At 46.2% G+C, this 23,184-nt stretch overlaps 1 protein-coding gene across 1 annotated transcript in view; it reads right to left on the reverse strand.

Annotated features, from left to right (window-relative positions):
• Nucleotides 1-23,184, reverse strand: part of GPC3 (glypican 3) — a 149,514-nt gene that overhangs the window by 75,629 nt on the left and 50,701 nt on the right. Inside the window, exon 3 of the mRNA XM_065846453.2 lies at nucleotides 4,248-4,942. Coding sequence (XP_065702525.1) covers nucleotides 4,248-4,942 — 695 coding nt within the window. The remainder of the gene's footprint in view (nucleotides 1-4,247; nucleotides 4,943-23,184) is intronic.

Consider the following 23,184-nt stretch of genomic DNA (forward strand, 5'->3'; position numbering starts at 1 on the left):
ACTCACACCTGCGGTGCATCCTCCTCCTCACACGCAATACAATTTTTGGTTGGTGTATCACTATGCCATGAGTCACCTGTTGCTTCCCACTCTGTTGGGATGGTTCAAAACCCTGATGAGTTACAAGGAGGGGAAAAACATTAAGAAAAAAATATTTAAGTAGATAAATTAATATCTGTGTCAAATCGACAAGCCTTCACACTTCAACGCCATAACCTTTCAAAACAAATTTACAGTGCTGGTTTAAGGTAAGGAACCCCAGAAGAGATCAACTATTAGCTACATAAGACACCCAGACCTATTGTCTCTCTTGTAATTCCAATAGCAGAGAAAGCATTAACTTCAAGAGGTTCTGGGGTTGAATATTTCATGAAGTTTATTTGTACTGTGTCTCTCCAATTGTCTGTGTTTGTGGTAGAAAGCATGAACAGACTGACTGAAATCACTTTTCCCTACACTCATGATTAAAATATCTACAAGAGGTGGATGCACTAGGTACGTTTTCAACTACAGAAAAAGGAGCAGATAGGAAAATTAATATAGATATAGCCCTAGACAGATTTCTTTTTTGTCAATCTGCCTTGAGACTTAGCCTCCTTGATAAAGTATTTTAATAGCATATTTTCAGGGTGAAGTTTTTTAAACAGACAAACTGCAGAAATAAAAACGCCCTAACACACACCATCGCTGCCAAACCAGCTATTAAAGCAAGGTTTGGGCTGGGAACTGCCCACTGCCACATTACTGAATTCACTCTTCCACAGGGCTGTTTACACACCAGGAACAACATCGGTATGTAGGCTTACATCTAGATGCATGCCTGAAGGCACACCATGTCCAAAAGCAGATTATCAGCAGCACGATTCCTCGTCTTGAGGAGCGCAGAGCTCCTCAGAAACCTACCTGGAGGCTCTGCAACACCTCTGGAGCTCAAGTTCACATGCTTTTTGTAGCCAGGTCTGCTGCAAGCTATAAAAGTGGTCCAGGACCCCGTGCAAATGCTGGCACCCAGCCTGGGGATGGGTGGTGAGAGGACAGAGGGGCAGCCACATGGAGCAAGGATGCTCGATTAGGTAACGCACCCAGGGACCTGAAATACCGGGAGGAAAAACCACTGCCAGAGAAGTGAAAAACCAAAGAAGCCCAAAGGGCAGGCAAGGGCAGTAGCATTGTTAGTCAGGATATAATCACTATGGGCATGGAAGATAAGTTTTCCATAATTCCAGGGGATTTTAATGACAATTAAATAACCTGTCATTACCCGTAATAACATACAGGTGAATTGAACTTTGCCTACAGAAGCAGTGGTGGCCAAGGTTGGTAATAAAAGAGGTCGATGTGAGAAGCCAGTGTGAGAGTACAGCCCCTCATTTTCAAAGACAACTCCCGCGGCATTTTGTACTTTGATATGACAACGGTGTCTGAAACCAATCATATTTACAGGATAACAGTACGCACAACTGTTTGCTTCTGGGTATATTCTTTAAAACGCAATATGTTCTGATAAGTTTAACAGAGGAACTTTCATTCTAGCACAGCTTAAAAAAAAATAAAAATCATTGTATCTATGACTTAGGGGCAGAGATATTTACCCCAGATCCCAGATGCAGACCGGCTGTCAGAGCCAGGCCATCTGCAGCGCTGTAGTGAAGACCGTCAGCACTTCCATTACTGCTTTGTTCCTCCACTGAACATCTCATACCTTCATTTGTAAAAAAAAAGTTGCTCTGGGCTCAGGATTGACATAAGAGCCTTAACTGGGCAACACTGGTGTTTTAAACATAAATTTTAAAAACCCAGTGGCCATTCTCTTCCACCGTCAATTGCTGGCCAACTGGCTTGCTTGGCTTGGATTTTTATCCTCCACACTCCTATAACTCAAAAACGTCTCTAGAGCAAATAAAAGAATCACTCAAGTATTAAACGATCAAGAGGAGTTATGTTTAAATAAGTACCTAACTATATATGACACTAATAAATTCCAACAGCTCTATGAAGTATGAAAGCACTGAATGGTTTTGCAATGCTCAGTGATTTTTTTATTTTAAAGTAAGCCAATTTATGTTCTGGTTTGGCACAGGACGGGCAGATTATGGCTCTGCTGCCATGGCTTGCGTTGACTTCAGCAGCGCTCCGTCTACTTGTCTTCCCACAAACACGCTTTCAGTAAACAGATTAAGGTCTCAGTAATCAATAAAATAACAGTCATGTTCCTTCACTGTATACACGGACATCTTCAAGAAAAAGTACATTTTTATTGTTGTGCCAATAAAAGAAGGGTATGGGAGGACAAACACTCCTCCTTTCAGGACCGACGTGTGCGCTTGCCAAATCTGGCACGCAGCCTGCAAGGGTGATGCTTCTGTTCTGCCTCAGCACCCACAAGCACGGAAGGTTTGCTGGTACGAACCATGTTGGATGCTTGTGCCCACAGCTGAGTATGTCGACCAATTTTTTGAGATCAAACTACATGTAGAAGTTTTGTTTCTTACTGCCTTGGAAATGCCAACTGGGCTTAGAGCTGAGCTGGATTTTCTCTCTTGTATACACCGTTATCACCTGTAACATGAATTCTCCATCTCACCCAACCTCAGGGCCAAATGTACAGTCACACCTTTGCTCTTGTGCTGTTCCAGAGAGGGCTGACAGGTTCTGACCAACAGAAGAACCACCTGTCCTGGTTCTACAGCAGCAGAAATTGTACCCAGCAGAACTGCTGCCCCTAGACCAAGTCCTGCCCGCATCCATCTGCCCAGGTAACCAACACCAAAACCCAGCCCTCAGCCACAGCTTCCTCCTGGTCACCGTAACACAAGAATAATTCAACTTACTGGAGATTTGGTCCTTAAAATCCTTCTAAGCAATGAGGAGATCTTGCACCACATGTGCCAAACTACCCGGGGGGTGTGAAACTGCTCAGGTGCCACTATGTTATTTCACAGCCCGCATATGTGCGGTGGTACGTCTGGGGCAATCACCCAGCAAAGACGGGACATAAAACAGCACAGTAGAGTGCTGCTGGCTGAATGCCACATAGCTCAAAATCCATAAACCGATACACTTCCACAGTCCCCAAAAAAGATAAGTGTCTAGTTACAGTGCTAGTTCTGCAGTGACCTACATAACACAGTTCCTTTGCAAACAGGAGTCGAGAATGATAGGAACAAGCAGCTAACAGGGGAACAGCAGCAGATTTTAATCATCGTTGGCTTTAAGCAAACTATAACAATATTCCTGCCCTTTGCCCTCATCCCCAACTCTATCCTACCTGCACGGAGCAGTTCGATTGTGTCTCAAGAAAAATCTCCTCTGCAAAACAAGTGTTATATTACTCTAGCCCATTTGTCCTTGGCATTTAAACAGTGGGATTTTCTGAACAAGAAAGCCTCAGTTTCTCAGGAGGCTCAGAAATTCACACAATGCGTTTTCAAAGAGACAGGTCACTCCTAATAAATAAGAAATAACCTCACCGCTGGGATTAAAGGCAGCCCAAAACTGGAATGAGCTACCAGAAGAGAGGAAAACCAGATCTCCTTTAGTAAATCAGGAAGCAGGGGATGCCACAGTACGCACTCTCACTTGGCATCTATTGGAGGTACATTTCAGTGATGTTAAAGCAGGCAGGGGACACCCAGAGTGCAAGACCAGCCTTCCAGAGCTACCTGAGGCAAGCACAGCACCCAGGGAGTACTGAAGATGCTGGGACATCTCAGCTCCCAATCTCACACCCCAGCTACAAGGCAGATGCCAGGACACCATTCAGGCCAGACGTGAGGAAGAAATTTTTTACAATGAGGGTGGTGAAACACTGGCCCAGGTTGGCCAGAGAGGTGGTGGATGCCCCATCCCTGGAGACATCCCAGGCCAGGCTGGACTGGACTCTGAGCAACCTGAGCTGCTGAAGATGTCCCTGCTCATGGCAGGGGTTGGACTGGGTAAGCTGGGAGGGTCCCTTCCAACCCAAACTATTTTATCATTCCATGACTCCAGACCCTTCTGCTCTGACCAACCTGAAAAGAGGCAAAGCCCATAACTGATGCCCAGCCCATGCAAACACATTTCAAATGCTACCAAAAGTTTCAAAAATCATAGAACTGTGGGGAGAAGAAGGGAGAAGCTGGTAACTGGAGCATTTAGGGTTTGTTGGCTGCAGGACAGGGTTAGGCTGGTTTCAACACACAGAGCTAGCGGTTCACAACCAAGCCCTGCTGTGGCCGCAAGCTGGGGAACTGCAGAATACCACTCACAGTTGCTGAGAGCTTTCCTTCGTTCTTCTGCACGTGGACGATCGCATCCCGCACGAGGGAGAAGAGGTTCAGGAGGACATGCTCCATGTCATAGATGCCATGCATGCCTTTGGTCAGCCCCTCCAGTGACCTGATGTACTCTCGCCAGTGGTTATCAATCTCTACGACGCCTGCCAAGCATCCCTGCATCACCGAGCTGCAGTAGCTGGCACAGGGCTTGGCCAGGAGGAGCCCCTGGCAGTGCGAGCAGTACCACATCTTCAGCAGCGCTCGGCCACAGTCCTTGCTGAATTTTAAGTGGTCAGTAGTGTTTATTACCTCGATCCCCAGGTTGAGAGCCTGCAAAAAGACTCGCGTGGCCTGCAGCGACTTGGACACTTGCGTCATCATCATCTTCGGGTAGTTACCAAAGACTTTGAGGTCTCTCCTGGCTGCCCGCAGGCATTCAGTCATTTCCACAGAGAAGTCGGGGAAGCCGGGATTAAGCAAGTGAGAGTAAACCAAAGGGAATAAACTGTCAAAAAATTCATTTATCATGTCATTAACACTGATGTCAGAGCCCAATATGTACAGTGAGACATCAGTAAAAAGTTCTCCAACAAACTTAAGAGCTCTGGGCCCCATGCTCTGGTAGTGGGTCCTAAACATGCTGTTGGTGAAGTTCCTTGCATGCCGTACTACAATTTCAAAGGCTTCTGCAAAACAGAACAAAAAAAAGAAGTTATTAAGAGATGATGAGCTCAGGACCAGGAAGGCTAACACTTTACCCCATTCCTGCTGCCAAGACTCGTCCTCTCCTGCCAGCTTTGGGTCACAGCCCTGCCTACTGCAAAACTTACCAGCATCAGCGATTTTCTGGGGAAATGCATATATTCTTTAAACAAAAGCCACATTTCAAAATGGCAAAACCTATGAGCTAGTTAACATTTCAGCTTTTAAAGAAAATATTGATTCAAGAAAAAGGCTAGACTGCAATTTCTTCCTCTCCCTCTTTGATATTGATTTGAAATTAACAGGAATTCTATCTCAAGACTTAAGACAGAGATAAATGTTTGACAAATTGTACAGTGTTTAAAATTAGGAAACAGTAAATACTGACATTCCATTATGAAAAGGAAAATATTTATAGGAGCTTAATCACAGGGGATATTCGGACTGGACCAGCACCTGCCATGCACTAAGCATCCTCAAAGCCATTTGAAAAGCCCCTGCAGTACCGTAGGTTTCCCAAGTGCACCAGGTTCACTTCAGCTGCAGATCCAATGTTTCATCCGCCCTGCACAAGAGCTGCTCCATGGTCCAAAGCGGTGGTGACAGCCAGCAACAGTGTCCATAGAATCAAGGATCATTTTGGTTGGAAGAGACCCTCAAGATCATCAAGTCCAACTGTTAACCCAACACTGGCACCAAACCACGTCCTTAAGAACCTCATCTACATGTCTTTTAAACCCCTCCAGGGATGGTGACTCCACCACTGCCCTGGGCAGCCTGTTCCAATGCCTGACAACCCTTTACAGGAAGAAATTTTTCCTAATATCCAACCTGAACCTTCCCTGGTGCAAGTTAAGGCCATTTCCTCTTGTCCTATCACTTGTTACATGGGAGAAGAGACCAACACCCTCCATGCTACAACCTCCTTTCAGGCAGTGGTAGGCAGGTGCCTGCCAGGACCACTCTCACATAAATCAGGTTGTGCCAAGCTGCCCTGTGAAGCTCAGGTTTTCTTATAAGACCATTAATTTGCTAAGAAAAGCCAGGGTGCATTTTCCCTTCTCCACCTTTAAAGACTCGGGGACTTTCTGCTCATACCTCCTCCATGCAGCAAGCAGGAGAGCCTCCATGCAGCAGAGTCACTGGGTGGTTATTCCCTTAATTACAGCCCTCCTCACCAGGAGGCTGCCAAAATACCCGTACCCAGAGATGCAAAGACATGCCTACGCACACCTCAGTTTGCAAGTTAAAGCATTAGAAGGGGAGGTGACAATGGCAAACTACAGTCTTTTTCTTCAGCCAACTCTCTCTACCAGCCTGTGTCCCACCCTCCAGGGTACTATTCATAAATGCTAAAAATAATGAACCACCTCTCAGTTCACAGGTCACTGATGCCCCGCGATGTAACCACTCTCAACTGTGTCACTCTGGAAACACACATCCAGGCTCAATTTGCATGAAAATTATTCATGTTCAATAATTAAAGGGAATGTTTAATTTTTAAAACCGAAAGTGTTATTTTTCCCATTTGTTAAGGCTGGGATGCAGCTGAGCGTGGCCTGACACCTCTCCATGGGGGTTCGATATCAACGCAATCACAAGCCTTGCCACTCGCCCCGCATAACCTCTCACATCGCTCGAGAGCTTTTGAAACATCTCATCTCCAGGACTTCCAGCCCTTCCCTTCCCTGGTGCACTCTATGCTGAGACCCAATGCTGTTTGCTGCCCCCCACACCAGCACACAGAAAGCTGTGGTATAAGCAGTGATCAAAGCAGAAATTACCGATATACTTTTGCAAAGAGCCTTTCCATCCCATCTGCTGCCTGCACACCTCCCGGACACACCACTGAAGCGTTTTGTCCACAGCTCCCAACACCGCCCCAGCAACCCCAGAGCAACCATCTGCATTCCCAAACGACCCAAATCCCTCCTGGCACCACAGGATGCAGCCATGCGAGGACACAGACCCCTCTGTCCATGCCTCCCTCGCTGTGACAACGGGCACCTCGCTCCTCACACTCCGCCAGACTATTGCAAAGCTCTCCAGACACAACGGCGCGTCCAACACGGAGCGGGGTGAACGTGCGCGCTATGCAAGCAGAGCAAATTCTGGTTGCGCTATTAAAAGTTTTAAAACAACAAGAAAAAAAGTCTTTTCAAATAGGGTACATGGATTATGAAACTTTTTTCCTTCTTTATCCTCAAGGGCACCAGAATAGCTTTTTCCTCAAAGAGCACAAAGCACTCTTTGGGCCAATGTTTTTCTGACAGCACTGCAGACGATGCCAGGATTTTCATGCTGTGCCTCACCATTCGCCTTTAACCTCTTCTCTGTTAGTTCCCTTAGAAAAAAGTCCTCCCTCTTCCCTTTTCTTGCTCCTCTCTGCTTTGCAAGTTACCATCAGAGCCAAGAGACTATTCGCTGATTAGAAAAATATTCCAAGCTTCGATGCAAACCTCCTACGGCGAGAAATGCTTCAGAAAGGAATTGAGAGCAGTGGCGTATCAGAAGAGCATGCACACACAGTCCCACTGCTTTAAAGGTCATGACATGCACATAATTTTTATCATAATAACTGGCTAAGAGTGTCTATTTTATGCGCCTTGGAGCCTTCGCATATATCCATTAGAGAGCACAACAGGGACTATAAAAGCACATGGAGCCTCCTGCTGCCCTATTAATAGATGCAAGAAATAATAAAACTTTGTGAAAAAAGAGTATTCCACATCCAAAATCTCTCACACCCAGCTCCCCTAGTAGTTGTGTATTCTGAAATATTCCTCTCAAAGGGCTGGCTGCAAGAATTTTAAAGCCTCAGCAGCAGAAGTGACCCACAGCCAGACTCTGAGCACTTCAAAGAGGAGGAAACTTCGTGGGTCAGTCCACTGTGCTCCCACGAATGAGCCTCACGGGGAAAAGGAGGGGACGTCACATTACAGAAGCAGCACAGGCTCCTGCTCCTCCGTAAAGTCCCACAGCCTGGGTTTGCTGCTGGTAAAACCTGCCCTGCTCATAACGTGGCACTGTTGAAACTCCAGTTGCACAGAAGGCTGGGTCACAGACATGACAGCCCAAGCAGCTGCAAGCCACCACACCAGAAAGTCAGTCCTGTCTGGGTAGGACTTCAGCACATTTCATTCCAAGTACCAAGAGGTGCTGTACGCACACACAAACTGTACTCCAAAGTCATCTCAGCCAGCACAGGGACAAAACGTGGGAGCACTGTAGCGCCACACAGCACCACGGTGCTCTGTCCCAGGATGGACTGGGAGAACCAGACTGTGCCAGGGTGAAACAAAGGGACCACATGCAGGACATGAGCTGGAACACCATCAGCAAAGCATCACCCCTGCCACAGTGGTACCCTACATCTGTCAGCTACCTCTGCCCAGGGCAGCTTATCAGGGCTCGTGAAGATGGTGTGAAACAGCTGAACCTCTACTCCAGAGTGCATTTATCAGGCACCAGTTGAAAAGCATGGGCTACTGCTTATTTTTCCAGCCAGACTCTCACTGAAGCCCCTGGAGAGGAATTGCTGCCTGGTTCCAGTGGCCAGGAGGGAAGGACTAAGATGCTTTCAAAGCGCAAAAGTTCCCCAGAACTGAGCCCAGGGAGGGCTGCACGGCCACTGCAAAGTGGCAATTAGAGAAAAGAAAATAAATTGTAAAAGAGCATAACAGTGCCCTGAGTGGGGATTACTGGCAGGAGAAGGAAATCACTGCGTTCTCAGCTCAGATAATAAAAGTCTGCTGCTTAGTAAAAACGTCAGTTTTCCTGAGAAGGTACATTCACTCCTGAGCTGCAGCTACTTCAAAGGGGCCGATACCGGGGCTGGAGGAGCTTGGATTAACCTGCTGGCTCCCCCAGGCTGCAGGAGACTCCAGCCGAGCCTGGGACTTGATGGGTTTATTTAAGAAATTATGTGATGCAGTTGCCTGAGCTGCAAGGAGCTGGCAGGAGCAATCCCAGCGAGCCATTCCTGCACAGTGTCCTCCCAGAGAGGTGAAAGCCAAAATCTGACAGCAGCTGGAGAGCCAGAGCAGAGACAGAGACAGCACCCAGCCCCAGTCCAGCATCCCCAGGTCTGAGCTCAGAGGGTGCAGCTTCACAAGCAACCGGAGTTGTTTGGAAAGGTGCTGCTGGTAGGAACAGGGAAGTCCACCCTCCCTCTGCCCCCCACCCCCATGCCAGCTCACCAAAAACCAGCATCACAGCAGTCACGTGGAGCCACCTCCCTGCATCACTGTGGCCATGGGCAGAAGGTGTGAGCTGTCACGGGGGGGAAAGCAGGATCCACCACGGAGATCAGACATCAGGACGTGCTGTGGGCTTTGTGTGTGACACTCCGTCACCGTGCCGCTGCTGTTCTGCTGCAAACACAACCTTCTCGCAGGGGCAGAGCCCTTCTCTGTGCACCACGCGGCGCACCGCACAAGTGCTCTTTGGCAAAGGCACAGCACAGGTGAGGGAGCTGCACAGCAAAACTGGCAGCATTAGCAGCCCAGCTTCCATAGTGCATCCTGTCAAAGAGCAAAGTAGTGATGTGGAAATGCCGGCTTGTGTGACATCCAGTCACCCCCAGCACGTGGACCCCAAGGGATTAAAACTGCACCTACAACCTTGATTTTACTGTTTCTTTACACCTGGGCACACAAACCATGCAACCGTAAAGCTCTCTCTGAGCAGGGAAGCTCCCACCATGGCTGCTCCCGCTGCCCATCAGGAGCTGAGCTCCCAGCTCCCATTTACACCTTTGCAAAATGTTCCTATCTTAAAAGCTGGGTAATTTTCTCCCCACATTTAAAGCCTTACCTTGATGACATAAAGATATGTCTTCACTCTAGAGGAACTACAACATGTTTGTTATTTCACTGCTAAGACCTGGTAAAGACAACACCCTATTTTATTTTTGGGAAAGAGAGAGACAGGCAGGTAATTTTAGGCAAAGTCACAGTGTCACCACCATGTTGCTACCTCCCCATTAAAGCTTCAGGGCCATCTCCTCCAGGACTTCATAGTAGATTGGCAAATCCTCACAAACTATCCCAGACTGTAAAACAAACAAGAAACTGATTTCTGTGCAGCAGAAACCTCCCTGGAGGTCAACAGGAATCACTGGCATGAGCAGAATTTCTCTCTCTGCAGATGGTGATGCCTTTCACGATCCACTGCATCCTTCCCAGGATGCTCCTGCTTGGAAGCGCCCCAGGTTGCAACGCTGTATGCGGCGCTTCCCTGTCCTACACATGGGACCATTTTCCAATCTCACCAGCTCTACATAACCAAATGCACTTTAAATGCCTTTTAGGTATGAATGTGCCCCTTCTCCCCCATTAAGTCTCATCTACAGATGAGACGGCTCCACGGCAACAAGTGAACCAGCTCCTGAAGCTTGGTGGATTTGCTGAGGTCCCTCTTTAAGGCTCCAATGGCTCTCCCCATGTATCTGGGTTTGCTCCTCAGATGCCTTCCCTGGAGGGTCCTTACTCACAAGCTCTCTGTGCAAGGTACAGAAATAACTACAGAGGCCAGAGAGCCCCCAGACCCATTTCCCAAACTGCTTCAGCTCTTCTTGCTCTCTGGCACTTCCCTGTTGACTGTAAAACCTCATTTATTGCCTGTGAAATGACCTATTGATGCAAATTCCTCTTGCTTCACTCCTCCGGACACAAATCACATCAGGAAAGAACCAGGCACTGGAATCCCTCAGCCCATGGGAATTGTTTCCACCCCGAAGTAAAAACACAGGTCTCCAGGCAGGGTGGCAGAAAATTCATCAGTGAATTAACCTGGTCCTAAGGCAACTGCTGCATCCCCTTCAGGTCCAGGGTTTCTAAACCTTTAAAAGCCCCACACACCTAAAACCAAAAATGCTCAGCCCCTCCAAAACAAACGCCAGTGTTGATGGATGGAACTTCAAACATTGATCAAGGAAATGCTAAAAGTTTTGGGGTTTGTAACCTTGCCAAAATATTTTCTGACACAATTGCCGTGGTACTGCTACAAAGCCATAGGCATTCACATGTGAGTGAGCTCTAAAGGAAATGCTTCTGTAATATCTCCAATGAATCAGACAACTTCAGACTCATTGCAACATCCTGTGATCTTGAAATACGCACAAAAGAGCTCACCGAGAGAGAAACAACTGTTTGCCTGGGCTGCCACAGGCACTGCTGGTGTGACGAACCACAAGTCATTTTTCAAACAGCAGGTAATATTTATTTACCAACTTGGAAAAGGTTTGTAATATATTGAGCAAAAAGGAAACAAAATCCAAGAGATGTTCCCCTGGCAACAATAAAAGCAAACCCCAGATTTGTTTCGTTATGAATTACACCGCACTGCAAGTTTTTAACAACATTATCTGGAGACAAAAGCTCTTCTAAGCAGCATAATTACTTTTGTCTGTGGCATTACAGAACCCATCAGATGGTGCCACTGCTGCTCTTACAGGGTTTGTTTCTCTGAGTACATTTGGGTTTAGAGCTTAGGAAATGCTTTTTTTCAACTATGACAAAGCCTTTTGGATTATTGTTACAATATTGTCACTACAACAATTATGCACTCGAGCTCCCAAGCTTATGAGATTAGCTCCAAAGCATTAGTAATAAAAATTAGAACGATTTAGTTATTCTGTCTTTCAAATTTTAAGCCATCAAGGTTTGCACTTTCTACCTTTGCTCCATCATCATCAGACCAGGATTTCTGTCCAACATTTAAAGGAGAGGGGGCTCCTTCCAGCTCCCTGCCCCTCACCTTCGCTCCCATGGATGCCAAGTTAAACATTTTGAAAGCCAATGCTGCTCACCAGCCAAAGTCAAATCATCATGCTGTTGTCAAAAGAGCATATTCTCCTAATTATCTGTGCCTATCAAAACATTAAGCTCCAAAGCCACTTATTTTTAATCATTCAGCTCATCTAGTGCCCTGGCATTTTGAAATACACTCCCTGAAGTTTCTAATAACAATAGTGTAGGTTAGCATCTCGTTATACCCACTCAAAACACCCTGAAAACGTGCTCCTATTATATTCTAGTTACACAGACTAGGTCCAACTGTTAAGAAATTAGTCACACTGCGGTTCACCCATGTATTATTTATATCCCATGGATAAAAACTTTGTTAATGTAGACAGCAGAGCCCACCAATGCAATATGCTACAAGCCCAGAAGCAAGGACACAAATGCCTACAGCTTCCCACCTCCAACCGGTCCCTCCTGGGGCAGGTCCTGTGGTGGTCTGTGCCTGTGCCAGGGTTAGAGATGCTGGAGGGGACCACAAGAAAGCACCTTTTCTTCTGAGAATGACTCTGCAGCAAAATCTTTTGTGGGACTTCGTGCTTGAACACATGGCGGCGGTGCTTTCGATTAAATATGGGTTGCACATCTATATTGTAACTTGTTTTCCTGAGCATCAGGAAATTTCCGCTTGGTGCCATGACAGATGTGTGAATGCTTGAGAGATTCCTGAAAATTTAATATGAAGTTAAAAATGTAAACAGTCAGGGCTGGCACAAGTGGTGGATGAACATGATTCTTTGTAAAAACCAAGGGGAGAAGGAGGACTAAACACCTGGAGAAGCCAGCTCAAACCAAACCCTGGGACCACCATAAGAAAAGCAGAGAGGAAGAGATGCAAGAGGCTTCTGCAGCAAAAAAGTGGATCTGTTGGGCTGGTAACCTGCCAAACTAAAGAAAGATAAATCTCTTGAGGGTGGTGAAACACTGGCCCAGGTTGCCCAGAGAGGTGGTGGATGCCCCATGCCTGGGGACATCCCAGGTCAGGCTGGATGCGGCTCTGAGCAACCTGAGCTGGTGAAGATGTCCCTGCTCATGGCAGGGGTGGCACTGAGTGAGCTTTGATGATCCCTTCCAACCCAAACTGTTCTATGATTCTCTCCCCATGCACCTCATACCCCCAGCCTGGTGCTGAAGACCACGCAAGGGCTGGGGTTCAAGTTCGGGCTCCTCTTTCCATCACTGGGCATCAGTTTAGGGATGCACCACGCAGCAGGACGACAGGGAAGAGGCACAGCAGAGCCTGCACACAGGAGTGCTCGAGGATGGAGGGAAGCCTTGGGCTTGGAAAGCATCTAACTCTCCACCCACCATTTGCGTGGGGTGAATGCTGCTCCTGCACAAGCGATTTAATGCAAAGGAAATGTTGTTTTTATCCTCACTCACTGTGCTCTGAGATGGCTGGGACTTTGCACTGGAGAGAGCAGGAGGCAAACTGCAGTTCCACAGGGCAGGGACCGCGGGGGTCACAGGGGTCTCACCCCAACCCAGCCCCACAGGAGGGTAACAGGGGGCACTGAGCGGGCAGAGCTTGGGGTCAGCCCACCAGGAGTTCGCTTTCAGCCACACACAGAAATATGTACCCTCCAAATATTTCATATTTTCCTTTTTCCTTCTAAAGGGGAAAAGTTAATTAAACCAATCCCACAGAACAGAAAATAAATCACTGAAAACAGCACCACCAGGCTTTTGCTACGCTATAATTATATCAATAACATGCCCAGAACTAATGTCACATAACTAGGGAACTTTCACCTTCAGCATTTTTCTCTGCCCCAAATATTTACTCTCTTTGCTTCTATTCCCTCTTACCTCACCAGTTTGCTGCAGAGGTGATGGTCTCCATCTACAACTCTTACATTGAACCAGCAGCGCAGGCAGGGAGCACAGCAGGAATAGTTTCAAAAACCCTGGGAAAGGGGCCTCTCTGCCCTGGGTAACTGGCCAGAAAAAAATGTCACAGACTCAGGAACTTTACCACTGCAAAGCCACATCTGGTGTTGTTTTGGTTTTATTTCTAAACACAAAGTGCATTTCCAAAACAGAGAGATGAAACAGCACTTGGTCACACCTCACCCCCTCAGACATATTTTACTAATTGGAGGTTCCAACGTCCACCTTAATGGGGTTATAAAGATACTGAAAAAGAAGTATGCCCTTTAAAAGGTAAGTGATAAGCTACATTTCAAGCAGAGGGCAAATGATGCCATACACTCCCTCCCAAATTTATAAGTCAAGCATTTTTAAAGACCAGGACATCAGTTTGTGTAGTTTCTCCATTTAAACTACAAATTATAAGCACTTTCTGAAAAAATGCATGCCTAGCAAATTCCTTTATTCATCAGAAAAAAAATGAAGATAAAGCAAGGCACTAGGTCAAGTTGAGCTTGCACTCAAAAATCGAACTAAATTCTTTGGAAGTGCATTGGTCTCAGTAACTTTAGAGCAACACAGATCTGAGACGGGTTTTCCAGGTTCCCTTTCATTCCAGCCGGCTTTTATCAGCCTGTTAAGTCTCCGACAACGGAGAGCAGACTACTTATTTAAGAAGCAAATTCCTTCCTTTATAATCTCCCCTGGCCAAATTCTCTTTAAAGTTAGCACAACTGTCTGATGAAAAGCAAATGGCAGATGATCAGTTCTTGATCCCTATAGTGACACAAAGGAATTGCACTTATTTAAGGGCACCTGTTGACTGTTTTTAAGTCACTCCACCCCCTCTATTTCTGATTTCAGTGCTCTACCTGTGCCGGCAGAACTTGGGAAAGGCATTTGCTCAGTAACACACAACAACCAACATCGGTGTAACTCTCTTCCCTAAGAAGCAGCTGTTCCCAAGACACAGAACAGTGCCCAGGCTCTCAAAAGCAATTTAGTGATTTTTTAAGCTGATTTTGTCTCAAGACAGGGGTTTCCAACATTGAAATAATAGCATGGATCATCTCAGCAGCACAAGCACAACCAGTCCCTCTGATGGTCCCTGGCAGCATCCAACTCGCCAGGTACACACAGGATATTTTAGCAGCATCACGCTCAACACAGAGCAGGTACCCAAAGCCTTGTCCTGTCTGAGATGCCATGAGGACACACAGAACACCATACCCACGCCAGCACCACTACAGCAGGGCTCAGGACACGCCAGACACGCAAACCTCAGGCACCATCTTCACCCATGAAAGAGAGGGACCTGCCCATGGCCCCAGTTTCCAGATTTAGCACTTTCCAAAAATTGGACTAGCTTCTTTCCTTCCTCTGTGGTGTCTTGAGTAGGGTTCCCCAAAACAACATCTGTTTTGCTGGGGGCCTTTGGGTATTGGTTTTTTTGGCTGGTTGTAGGGTTTTTTGTTTGTTGTCTTTTTTGCTTTGGGTTTGGTTTGGGTTGTGTGTTTTGGAGTTTTTGGAGGGGTTTTGTTTGGTTGGTTGGTTTTTCTTTGGTTTTGTGTTTTTTGGGGGATGTTTGTTTGTTTATTTGCTTAGGGGATTGTTTGCTTGGTTTCTGGGGAGTTCGGTTGTTAGGGTTTTTTTGTTTGGTGGGGGGTTTTGATTGGTTGAGTTGTGGGGGGGGGACGAAGCTGAAGGTGGGACATGTCCTGGTGGCAGCAGTTGATGCCATGGCTGGGCCATTCCCAGCATCCCACTTGGTTCCTGCATCCCCCCTTGGACCTGACTCAAAGCCCCATCGTGATTAACGCCCATTTTAAAAGGAAGATGTTTTATTGTCTCCTTACTCCCCCCTGTAAGAGCGAGGTAGCCATTGTAACAGGAGTGCAAGATGATAATTTGGCTTTCAAGAGCAAGGCTCACAACCATTGCTGCCAGGAATCGATCCGAGGCTCCAACACCTGCTCCAAACAGGCTTTCCTTCAAGTACATGAATAATCCTCTGCAAAGTAATGGCACTATCCATCTCTCGAAAGTTCTTCGCAGGCTTAAATCCCTTGCTGAATGGGGCGGGGAGGCATGTGTTCAACCACATTCCCAGTAAATTCAAATTCAGCTTGTTCTTTTCTAAAGGGAAACATAGAGAGTATCGATTGATAATTTACCAAAAGTTTTACAGCAGCCAGTTGTCTCAGTAATAGAGCAACCACTGCTCAGACGTGGTTTAATGCATAATCTCCAGATCAATACAACTTTTGATTTATAAATAATGATAACAATAGGAGCAAGGACAAATATGCTTGGGAAAAAATAAACACGTTCTCTGAAGGATACTTTCAGTATAATCCTCTCAAAATAAAGACCACATCTTTCAAAGGCTGTGTGTGGAAACCAACACAATATATTTTCTAACGAAGCTGAAGATTCATCTTCATCTTCCCAGTGTTCTGAGTCATCTACTCTGCACCTCTCAATATAGAAGTATGTGGCCCTCTTGGTGACATCTGCTAAGTATTAGCTTCTCATACCTCCAGAATCCTTTTTTCCAAAGAAAAGTTACCACCTGGAGACACCTCCCTTCTGAACACTTCCACACGAGGTAGTTCCCTACCGCAAATGTTATGTTTATTACGGAGCCTTCCCTAGGCGTGAAAAACACAGGTCAGAGAGGATTATATATTCTACCACCTGACAATTTTTTCAATTACTGTTCATGTTAAAATGATGCTACCACAAATAGGTTGCAAGAGATATGCTGGAAATCTATTAACTTACTGTAAATCTATTTAAGTTGGGAATTCACGCCTTGCAGAATTTTACCATTAGTCCTGAGGATTAGTTTATTGTTGGACAGGGAGGGCAGAGCCCACGAGGCTCATTTCAAAGACATACTGCACCATGTGCCTGTCTAAAAAGGCCCCAATCCAGGTATTTATTGTGTCAGTGAGTCTTTGAGTAAGTCCTTGCACGCTTCCCTCTACAGAGATACTCTCCTGAATAACACATCACCTCTTTTTAAACTTTCACATTGCTTCTCCTTCCTTCCATAGTCCCCTCTTGCAGTGGAAGCACTGACATATTTGAGAGGTTACAACAACATATGCAAAATTATTCAGTTGCTTTGGGAATCAACACCCATTTTCTTAATATCTGGGGCAGGGGGAAAGGGCTCAGATTCAAATACAAAGATTTCTGGTCCAAAAGCTACTGCCTTCCCTACCCCAAGCCCACCACTGTTCCTGCCAGGAAGAATATTTTCCCTTGAAAAGCTATTCTTCATTTACTTCTTGTCAAGAATCAAAAAATTCATTTCCTGTGAGGTCTGCACTTAACTGACTGGCTCAGACATGCCAGAGATGGATCCTTCTTGATAACGGAGTAATGGGAGTTTTTCCAGCTTCTAGAGACAGAAAGAAGAGCCAGCCCGTTTTCCGCTATCTGAATTGATCAGTTGCTGTTTGTCCCTCTGAAGGCATCAGTGAAGCAGAACTCACGGACTGTCAGCGCAGCTCAGCCACAGCACAGCCTGCCACACACACGAGAGGAAAGGGATGGAGAGGAGAAGGAATTAAACACCAGCAGCCCAGAGTTATGCTGACGTTCTCACCATGTCTCTGGAAGTCCGCGTGACTTTGCTATTTTGATTCGACCTCCAGGGTAGAAGAAAGCTCAGATCTGGGTTCAGACCTCCCTCACCCAAGCTGTAGCTCAGTTTAAGCAGCATACAGCACCATAGCATGGAGAAAAGCCTTGGAAAGAGAGAAGGGGAGACCTGTGTTACCTGTGTCTGGCACTAGGAACAAATTTGACTCTCAACATGGACGAGGAGGAGTGAGCATCCTCTTTGCAGACAGTATCCCATTTCTCTACCAAACCATATTTTCCTGTCTGAAGTAAATAGCATTATTCTACAGCTGTCCTCACTCTTCTTTGAAATTTTCTGCTTTTCCTACAAGACCCAAGGTTCTTCCTGAAGGTCCCCCAGAACAATCTCCCCATGAACAGGGACATAAAGGCCAAGGCACCAGGGCACTTTTGCCCTCACTGATGGGCAGTTTGCAACCCTTCATCTATGGATGCCCTGAGCCCCCTTTAGTGAAACCTGCACCCCCTGTTCATCAGCTAACGAAGGGACCACTGCAGGCAGGGAAAGAGCTGGGCCAGCAAAGGAGCAAAGATGCTCTACAACACCCCCGCACCCTCAAGAGCCTTTCTGGAAAATACACTTGGCTGTAGCCACATTGCAAGTCCATGGCCACCCTCCCCATGATTTTCTGTCACAAAACACTTCCCAGATTCCCTTCGTCTTCAAGGCAGATGGGCAAAGCAAGTGAGCAAAGCTAACAGCATCGCCAGCACAGAGAGCTGAGTGAAAATGCTGCCAATGATCAGACGGGACGGACTTGCTCTGTTGCTGACACCTCTCCTCAGACATGGTCCGTTCGCTGTGACGGACTTCGGAAAAGCTCCTCCTGACTTCCAGCAGCAGCAGCTCAAAGGGGGTCCACGCAAACATGGACCCAGCCTGTCTCTAAAGCATACAAAGCTGGGCACAAAGCACTCTTTTCATTTGCTCCTTGCACGCAGCAGCCTGCTCTGCGATTGCTAAGCCTGAGGTTACGCTGCAAACCTCCCTCCTCTTTCTGTTACCAATTTGATGGCATTTTACGTACCCGAGAAATCTAAACTGCAATAAAACCACAGTGACAAATCCAAAGCTGGCAATGGAAAAAGCAGTTCCTGCCCATGGTGGCTGTGCGGGGAGCATGTTAAAAGCCGTGTGGCGCAAGAGCCATTAAAATTTGCAAACATGCAGCTCTCTGCTAACTCCCCCCAGACACCAAACCCCTACTCTGCCCAGACAAAGAGCCCATGGACGCCAGGGCTGCAGAATCTCCCCATAAACACTTTCATTTTAAGCCAGTTTAACTGGACAAAGGTCAAGACCAGTAACAGCACGACATGTGTTATCGGTTAAACAAAGTTAGCAGCTATCAGTTAAACAAAGACCACTTAGACACAAACCAAACCAAAGATCCTCTGTATTCCAGGCTCCCAGATGAAACTCTAATACCTTACTAAGCCTCAGCGTTTAATGTGCAGTCTCCATGAAGTCTGCATTGGGTTTTTTTTTAATTGCACGTGAATGAATTAACCATCCAGGTAAACAGACGACAGCTTCAAAAAACTGGGTAACAACATAAAAATCTAGAAACGCCATCTACATTTCTGCTGCCCAGAGCAACTTCTGTGGTTCTGATTTCTGATCAGGAAGTACAATCGAAACTATTGTCCAATTTGTATAGGCAGCAAATAGAGCTTTCTTCCCTGAAAGCTCAAATAGAGATACCTATTATACACGTATTTAATGAGAAAGTTTGTTTTTTCCGTAATGAATGTTTTCATACCATGTTATATTAGGTATATAAATTCAGTCAGGATTTAATCTGATGTATTCCCCACTGCAATGAGTGATTATTTGTAGCAAAATTTCACCTTTGACAAAGGCTGAACCTATTCCCAACCACTGGAATTGCTCTCACATCTTGCACAATCTGTTGTTTTCCTGAAGCTCCAGCTTTGGACGGAGCAGATTACATAAAGACCTCAGTTTACAATTAAAAACCAAAACAATCCAGCCCTCTCTGCTGTGGGAAAAAGCTTGAAAATGTGACCTGCAGTGCCGGAAGACAAGAAAAGCAAATTAAAGAAAACCTCATAATGTATCCTTTTTCAAACTTACCACTTTTAATGCCAATCACATTGTTCTTATGGCTTTAATCATGATTTCGTAATGCCCTGAGGTTATGGGCACTGAAAACCACATGCTTCCACTCAAATGAGACAGCAAAACATTTCGCAAATTCATCTTTCCTCTGAAGATGCTTTTTCTTCACCTCCCCCAGCTTAGGACATGGGGAAGTGCCACAAAAACCTCAGCATTTTTCTCTTTTCTTTCTCCCATCTTCCCCCAGAATATCAGGGCAACCCTGCCCTGATTGGGAGGAGTCCCAGCCTTTAATTTTACAAATTAACAAAACCAACCCGTTTTAAAACACAGGAGTCTTATTGTTCCCCGTCTCCCAGGCTGACACACAACTTATCCCCCGGACCTATCAAGCAGCACATAAGCAAAAGACGCAATTTCAGACGGCCCCAAACCACAAATCATTTCCCCCATATGCGGCGCTGGAGATCTGGCCACTGAGCAGTGCTGGAGCCGGGGGGTGCAGCCCCGACACCCCGCGGAGCGCTGGGGCTGCCCACCGAAATCCCCAAAATAGCCAAATTTCAGTGCTCGCCTCCAGAGGTAGAAAGGGAAAACTAAGTAGAAAAAGCTAATTTCCTTTGCCTCTAAATGAGTTACTCACTACAGTTCCTGTCCTAAACAAAGGCCTAACAAGCACGGAAGTGAACCAAACTGGACAGAGCGGGGGGGAAAAAGAGAGGTAGCAAGCAGCAGGCTCATGTTTAGTGATGCCAGTACGTCCAGTACATTAACATGCACACAACAGAAGAAAAAGGGGGAAAAGAAAAATTATTATGGGAAATGTTAAGGGCTCCTCTCTGAGCTTTGCTACTTCACATTTTCTGCTGTCAAATCTGAAGTTAAAGCTGAAAATCCCTCACATGTGCAAACAGTTTTTCCAACACCACCAAGCTCTTACACTACTTTGCCATCCCCATGCGAACACGCTGAGCAGGGAGGAGAAACTGCAGCTGTGAGCAGAGCGAGCCCAGGCCTCACATGCAATATATATACAACAGCAATTCACTTTTGTACGTCAAAAACCAAAATAATTGATTCATAAAGAGAGGCCGATGACACCTCACTGTAGAATGTGGCCATTCCTGAAGATACTTTTACATGGATTTAACTGCACGCTCCCTTCTTCCAGCACCAATACAAGGCAAAAAGGGTCTGGCTTAATTAAATAACCAGTTGGGTGTGGAGGTGATTCACAGACACCACCCCAAGCCACACGCAAAGTGTTCTCAGCCTGGATGGGAGAGCATCCCCACCAGCACCCGCATCTCCCATGCAGTCCATGGGTGGAAGACCTGCCTGGTGCTCCTGCAGCACCGTCCTCTGCTGGAGACCTCAGGTGCCCACTGCCAGCCAGGGAAAGCCTTATTGCACTGAAGGATTTAATTTGTACTGATGTTGGATAAAAGAGAGTGGAAGGTGAAGACTGAAAGTATTTGCAAGTTTATTTAATTCTCAGTGCTTTGCTAAAACCATGTAAACAAACAGAGCATCCCTGCCACTCCTCACTGGTTTTTATGAAAGCGGACTGGGAGTCCCCATAGTCATTTCTCAGAACGTGCCCATTCTTGAATTTAATGAGACAGTAACATCAACTAGACAGTGGAAAAAAGCAAAAAGGCAGCGGCTAAACTGCTTCTCGCCCTTCACAAGCGCACTCCTGCAACACTCTTCTCTTCTTCCAGCCCAGGCCTGAAATTCTAAAATCCTGTCTGCAGAGAGAACTAGGCAGGATTTATTGCAAACACCTCCTCTGGACACTTGTAAAGCAATCCAAGAGCACCTAATGGATTTAGGATTTAGCTAAATTACTGCAACACAATAAAGAGATTAAGAGCATGGTCAGTCAGAAGCGATAGAGTTAGCACATCCTTAAAAAGCTGCCAGCCATCAGCAAGGACCAGGAGTAACAACCAAGCAGGGGAAAAGGGAGCAGAAACGCAGGAAGCCTTTGGCACCATGAAGCATTCTATCCAAGCTCATCGATACAGGCAAGAAAGCTCACTATAATTTTTCTACAACTGGTAATTTCATTTTGGAATATGTATTCAAAGAGAACACACAAATTTAAAATAGTACACTGCTGGATGCAGACCTATTCCTGCAGGTGACCATCTACATAAATACCTTCAAGGATCCAGGCAAGATCTTGTAGGATCATCTCAAAGCCTCACTATGTAGGACTGATTACAAGAGTCTCATGTGCTCTGAACACGCGGGGTCTTTCTGAAGCTTGGCAAGGTACACTTTTCCTGACTTTCACTGCATATTTCCATGTGCTCCCCAGACTCCTCTTCCCATCCAGCTCCACTTTGCTGCACTTTGCAGGGGGACGCGGGGGAGCGGATCACACACCAGCCTCTCTGCCCACCGGCCGTTCTCCTCCAGCTGGGCAGAGACGGCTCCAGGGAGGTCTTTGGGTGGCAGAACGGGATTCAACCCAGGGAAGCTGGAGCAGCAAACTCCATCTGCGCTTAAACAGCTCGGCACCACCTTACGCCGGCTGCAGCACCTTCCAGACTAATTTCCAAGAAAAAGCTCACAAATAGGTTTGTAATAAACTGGCCTTTTTTGCAGTCTAGGAAAAGTGTGCACCATATTCTGGCTTCATATTCACAGAGACTCTACAAGAGCAGAGCAAGCCTGTTCTCAGCAACCTATCAGTCACACTCCTCCCTGCACCATTTGTTTCCGAGCAAACAGAAATGCTAATAAACTTCCTCCTAATGCCCTGAAACTGCACGTCTTTAGTTCGTACAAGTCTTACACTGTTTCTATTAGTCTTTACCAATACATAAACTATCTTCACTTCAGAAGAAGCCATCCAGATTTCTCAGTCTCAGAATAATTATTTTTCAAACAGGTTGCAATGAAAGGATTCCCCTTGTAGAGATTCAGTTCCACATAAGAACACAAGTATCCAAGTATTTTGGTTATTTGGATTATATAATAATAGCCTAGCTTATTACTTCATTTTGTATCAAACTTAGTGAGGCTTCCGGGCATTTACACTGCCAGCAGCCCTTCCCTTACAGTAAAATCTTTTTTATTGACAATTCAATCATGTCAGGTTTGGAGCAGCAGACGCACTGATTTGATCGGCTATCGTAGGATTTACAATATAGAAATGACAGCACCATATCTGGCCTGCGTCGCTAGCAGCTGCCTTTTATCGATTTATATTCTACTAGCAAGGAAGAAAAATTGCAGCACAATGTAGTGGTATAGTCTCAGATCAATACCAATTTTTTTCTTAATGACACGAAGGCCAAGATAAGGACAGCATAAGTCAAAGCCAGACAGATCAAATTTGCCCGATATCCCTTTCAATTACTATGGTACATACGCAGGGATATGTAACATTAAAGCTGAGGGGAACATTATCAAAACACTTTAAAATTACAACAGGCTTACAAGGTTGCCTAACGTCCCCACCGGCTCTCGGAATAGTGATGGAGAGCCGGGGGCTGCCCGGCTCCATCAGCTGCCATGCTGCCTCGCCAGGGCTCCCCGCAGAGCGTGCGAGACCAACTCCACTGCCACGAGGTGAGACATTCTGGTTTGGTACAACAGCAACAGTCACAGTCACCGACATTTGCTCCGCAGCCAGAGCTCTGGCAGAGCCCAGCGCACCAGGGTGCTGGTGTGCGGTGCCTGGTGCATCGGGTACCGCTGAAGCATCACTGATGCAAATAAAAGGATGGGGCAAAAAAAGCAGTAAATACCATTTCAGTATTCTTCCTAGCTCTTCTGTTTGTGTTTGACCCTCCTCCCCCGA

The sequence above is a fragment of the Patagioenas fasciata genome, chromosome 11, assembly GCF_037038585.1.
Source record: "Patagioenas fasciata isolate bPatFas1 chromosome 11, bPatFas1.hap1, whole genome shotgun sequence".
NCBI lineage: Eukaryota > Metazoa > Chordata > Aves > Columbiformes > Columbidae > Patagioenas > Patagioenas fasciata.